The sequence below is a fragment of the Theobroma umbraticum genome, unplaced genomic scaffold, assembly GCF_002168275.2.
Source record: "Theobroma umbraticum cultivar Fairchild unplaced genomic scaffold, ASM216827v3 scaffold_130.0, whole genome shotgun sequence".
Taxonomy (NCBI): Eukaryota; Viridiplantae; Streptophyta; class Magnoliopsida; order Malvales; family Malvaceae; genus Theobroma; species Theobroma umbraticum.
Window position 1 is genome coordinate 6181033 of NW_018397264.1, and position 4005 is coordinate 6185037.

At 36.1% G+C, this 4005-nt stretch overlaps 1 protein-coding gene across 2 annotated transcripts in view; it reads right to left on the reverse strand.

Annotated features, from left to right (window-relative positions):
- Positions 1-152: 152 nt before the first annotated feature.
- Positions 153-4005, reverse strand: part of LOC110421042 (3-isopropylmalate dehydratase large subunit, chloroplastic-like) — a 5078-nt gene continuing 1225 nt past the window's right edge. For both annotated transcript variants that reach the window (XM_021434488.2, XM_021434489.2), the window contains exons 4-15: positions 3912-4005; positions 3729-3797; positions 3511-3627; positions 2942-3016; positions 2676-2753; positions 2471-2566; positions 2271-2320; positions 1894-1948; positions 1655-1786; positions 1385-1432; positions 1128-1286; positions 153-910 (exon numbers count right to left, since the gene is read on the reverse strand). The exon at positions 3912-4005 is cut by the window's right edge and continues 59 nt beyond it. In XM_021434488.2, coding sequence (XP_021290163.1) covers positions 770-910; positions 1128-1286; positions 1385-1432; positions 1655-1786; positions 1894-1948; positions 2271-2320; positions 2471-2566; positions 2676-2753; positions 2942-3016; positions 3511-3627; positions 3729-3797; positions 3912-4005 — 1114 coding nt within the window. In that variant the 3' untranslated portion in view covers positions 153-769. The remainder of the gene's footprint in view (positions 911-1127; positions 1287-1384; positions 1433-1654; positions 1787-1893; positions 1949-2270; positions 2321-2470; positions 2567-2675; positions 2754-2941; positions 3017-3510; positions 3628-3728; positions 3798-3911) is intronic.

A 4005-nucleotide genomic window follows, 5' to 3' on the forward strand; every position in this document is an offset into this window, starting at 1 on the left:
TTTTTTGAAAATTAAGCATTTCATTCATCAACAAGGATGAGCAATTTCCTGTAAGAAAAACAGTTCAATTCCAGATTTTAAGTTGCTATCATATCAACTTGAAATCCAGGCTTTACAAAAGGAACACGAAGCAGAGGTATCCATCCATCCCCTATACAAAACAACCCATATATATTATAAATTTGATCAAGATAACATAGTATATCTCAATTATTAGAAAAAAGGGTCCATAAATAACCATTTTTGGGCCGCAAATGCTCCATATATATTTCAAAATACTGCTTAGACTTAGGAAGAAGGAAAGAAATAATGCTTCCAATAAGTTTGGATTACCTTACCATTTACAGCTTCACACTCCAAACTATAGGGAATGATAAGCTCTTTTTCATCCAACTTTCCATTTTCTATCCCTCACCTTTGTTTATTTTCAGTTTTTGGTTCCTCAATTCATCGCCTCTTTGGTGATATGGTTCATCTCTGACTAGATATTTTGGTAGAATTTGTCATTTAAGTGATGAAAATCATCACATATAATAAGATATTCTTATCAATAACGATTCCTTTTCCTTGTGCTAGCTTCCTGAACTATTCTGCTACTATATAGTACACATTATTGCTATTAAAGCTGAAGAAATGCCATGAAAACAACATATTCAAGTATTTGCACAACACTACCCAGCACCTCAGCTGCATCCCCGTCTACCTCTCTCTGGACTTAGAAGTAGTACAAAATACAAAATACTCATAAAATATCATGCTGGTCACATTTCTACTGCAAAAACTCCCTTGGATCAGTGATATAACCAGTCAAAGCAGAGGCAGCTGCTGTGTATGGGGAAGCAAGATATATCTGGCCTTCCTTATGTCCCATCCGACCAGGGAAGTTTCTATTTGTTGTTGAGACACAGACCTGAAAGGTTGATACCAGTCAAATTGTTGCATTAATAAGAGCAAACAGAATAGCATAAATGGTTGCTACTGTCCTTCCAAGTTTAGGTTTTAAGAGATTAAATGTCCTCAGTCCTTACACCATTTCTTGTTTTGGTAAATCATCCTTCACATTATATAACTACAGTAGAAAGTAAAAACGAATTCTTCCTGTTGAAGGCGGCGAGAAGACAACTTGCCTGAGCTTCGTTCATGCGTGCATATGTGTCTTTAGGGCCACCCATACAAGCAGCACAACTGGGGCTTGCAGGTGTATCACAGCCAGCTTCTTCGAAAATCTGGGAGCAAGTCTTGCCACCAGATCCTGGTACAGTGACAGTATATATGTCCATCCAAACCTGCCAATTTACCATGTTAATAATAAGGAACATTCATTTATTGTTAAAGCAAGTTGAATGATGTTTTTCTTTAACATTAATGATACAGCTTCATACACCTTTTGGGTAGCAGGAACAAGGAATGTGGGGACTTTGACCTTTCTGCCCTGCAGTTCAGACAAATCAGATTGTCACTGTCTATAAGCCTACCATTCAAAACAGTTGCCAAATTGTAGCAATAATGTGAAAAAAGCGCCAGTGATTGTACAGAACAAAACATATTGATTCTCGTGCAGAAGATGATGCTTAATGCCATAATGTTGGATCTCTTGATCTCTCTCTATCTCTAAAACTAAAATGGATGAGAAATAGTAATATATGACTCTTACTGAGGCTAAAAAGACTTTGGCAGCAGCAAGAAAATCTTCTGTTTTGCCACCAGTACAAGATCCAATATAGACTCTGTCAATTTTAATATCTTTGCATTCTCTTGCCAAAGCACGATTATCAGGAGAATGAGGCTGCAAAATATATTTTCCATAAATTACTCAAGTATAAGTGCTAAATAACATACACACAGAAAGAAGAAGAAAGAGAAGTAAAACAGCAACTGTTATGTGACAACCACCTTAGCTACCAAGGGCTCCAACTTTGAGACATCAAATCTGAACTCTGAAAGAAAACTGAAAGCCAGAAGATAAGAATAAGTTCACTTATTTGAATGCAGCTCCATGCAGGAAAGGAAACGACTAATTGATGCCAACTGCAACCACTATGTTTATGAAAATCATTTATTAAAGTTGCTACTGTCAGATCTTCTCTACCAGACAGCTCCTGAGAATTTAGCAAAGCTTTCCCCAATGTGAACTAGAAAAGGACAGAACAAAATTAACATATAGATTCAGAAAATGTCCATTTTGATTCACATCCAAGGTATTTAAAAAATAAAAACTACAAGCAAGATAGTAAAAATAGGAACTGATGTCTTGAAATATATAACTCTACCTTGCTTGTGCATCACTATAAACTGGTTCGTATGGCACAGATGTTTTATCCTGTGCAAAGCAAAAGATATAACTCCATAAGCCACTGCTGGGCAAGACAACAGAAATAGACATACAAAGAGGGAAACTTTGTTGGATAAATACACATTGATCAAAGCAGTGAAATTGGGACCAAATGCATTCAATGAGTTTTGCACTTACCTCAAGGTACTTAAATGTAGTACCATCAGCAGAAACAACACCATTCTTTCCACCAGCTTCAATAACCATATTGCATAATGTCATCCGTTCTTCCATCTACCCAGTACAAGTGATCAGAACAATTGAATTCATGATTTGTACCGTTGAAATGAACTAACTTAGAATTTTTCCAATGACCGAATTGGATCATTTCAAGCTCACTTACACTTAAACTTTCAACAGTTGTGCCAATGAACTCCATGGATTTATATGTTGCACCGGCTACAGAAATTTCACCAATGATCTGCAAAATGGAAACCATTCTTGGGGTACAAAGCAGAACAAAATGCCTTACTCATTCTATGATCTACCAATATACCAATAAATAAGAATATTATGCATCACAAACAAGAGTAGTATTTCAACAAGACTAGATATTGACTTCATAGTTGTCAAAAAGAAACAGCTGCCTGAAAAAATAATTGAACTTACCTGCAAAATCAAATCCTTTGCAAGCAAATAATGAGGCATTTCACCATCCATCACAAACCTCAAAGTTTGTGGTACCTGCAAGTGTCATGCAACAAAACCCCACATTACTACACTATCAGCCCTCACTCAGAGAAAACATCAATAGCCATTCCCAGAATAAAGACTTGAAATAGATAATCATCAGATAAACGTATGGATGCCTAAAGTAACAAACTTGAAAAACCACTCAACAAACAGCTAGAATGCCTAAATCCTTCTACGACTTTGGTAAATGAAGTTGAATCCTCTTAAAACCCTTTCATTTAGTAAAGAGAAATAATGTCAATATATCTATTGGGAAATGTAACTAGAAGAAGCAGCAAGTGTAGCCAAATACAATGTCTAATCCATCTGGGGAATGAAATAGCAGAGCAATGAAATTAGATAAGCTAAATTTAATTGCAATACTAGTAGAAAACTAATGGCAAACAGAGAATGTTTTTCTTTTTTGAAAATTAATGGCAAACAGAGATTGTGAGCAACAAAATAAGAAACACATTTCAGCCACTGAAACCTTAAAGTAATCAAACCTTGAGCAAAAGCTTCCCGGTGCCTAATACAAAACCTGCTTCAGTATTTCCAATTCCTGTAGCAAACTGACCAAATGCTCCAGCAGTACAGGTATGAGAATCTGTCCCTAACAAAACCTGAAGCCAGAGTAGAGAACGTATCAGCCGTTTGGCAGCACGAGGTTTAAATTAAAGTAGAGTATTAATAATTTCAACCATTTTAGTATAAGAATCATTACCTCTCCAGGCCTACAATGACCTTCTTGAGCAAGTGCAACATGGCATACTCCTTTGTAGTCGGGGTTAGCCTGCAATGGTATGAATTAGAAATGAGTTTTACTGTCAATAAACAGAGAGCATATACTAAATTCCTCAGAATAGTGGACTAGAAAATGAAAGTACAGGGGTCAAGAGTGTCATACCTTAAAATTATTAAGATCTTTAATATCATAAAAGTACTTGATATTTTGCTCTATGGAAAACTCCCTCAAGATATCCACATTACGATTTGCACGT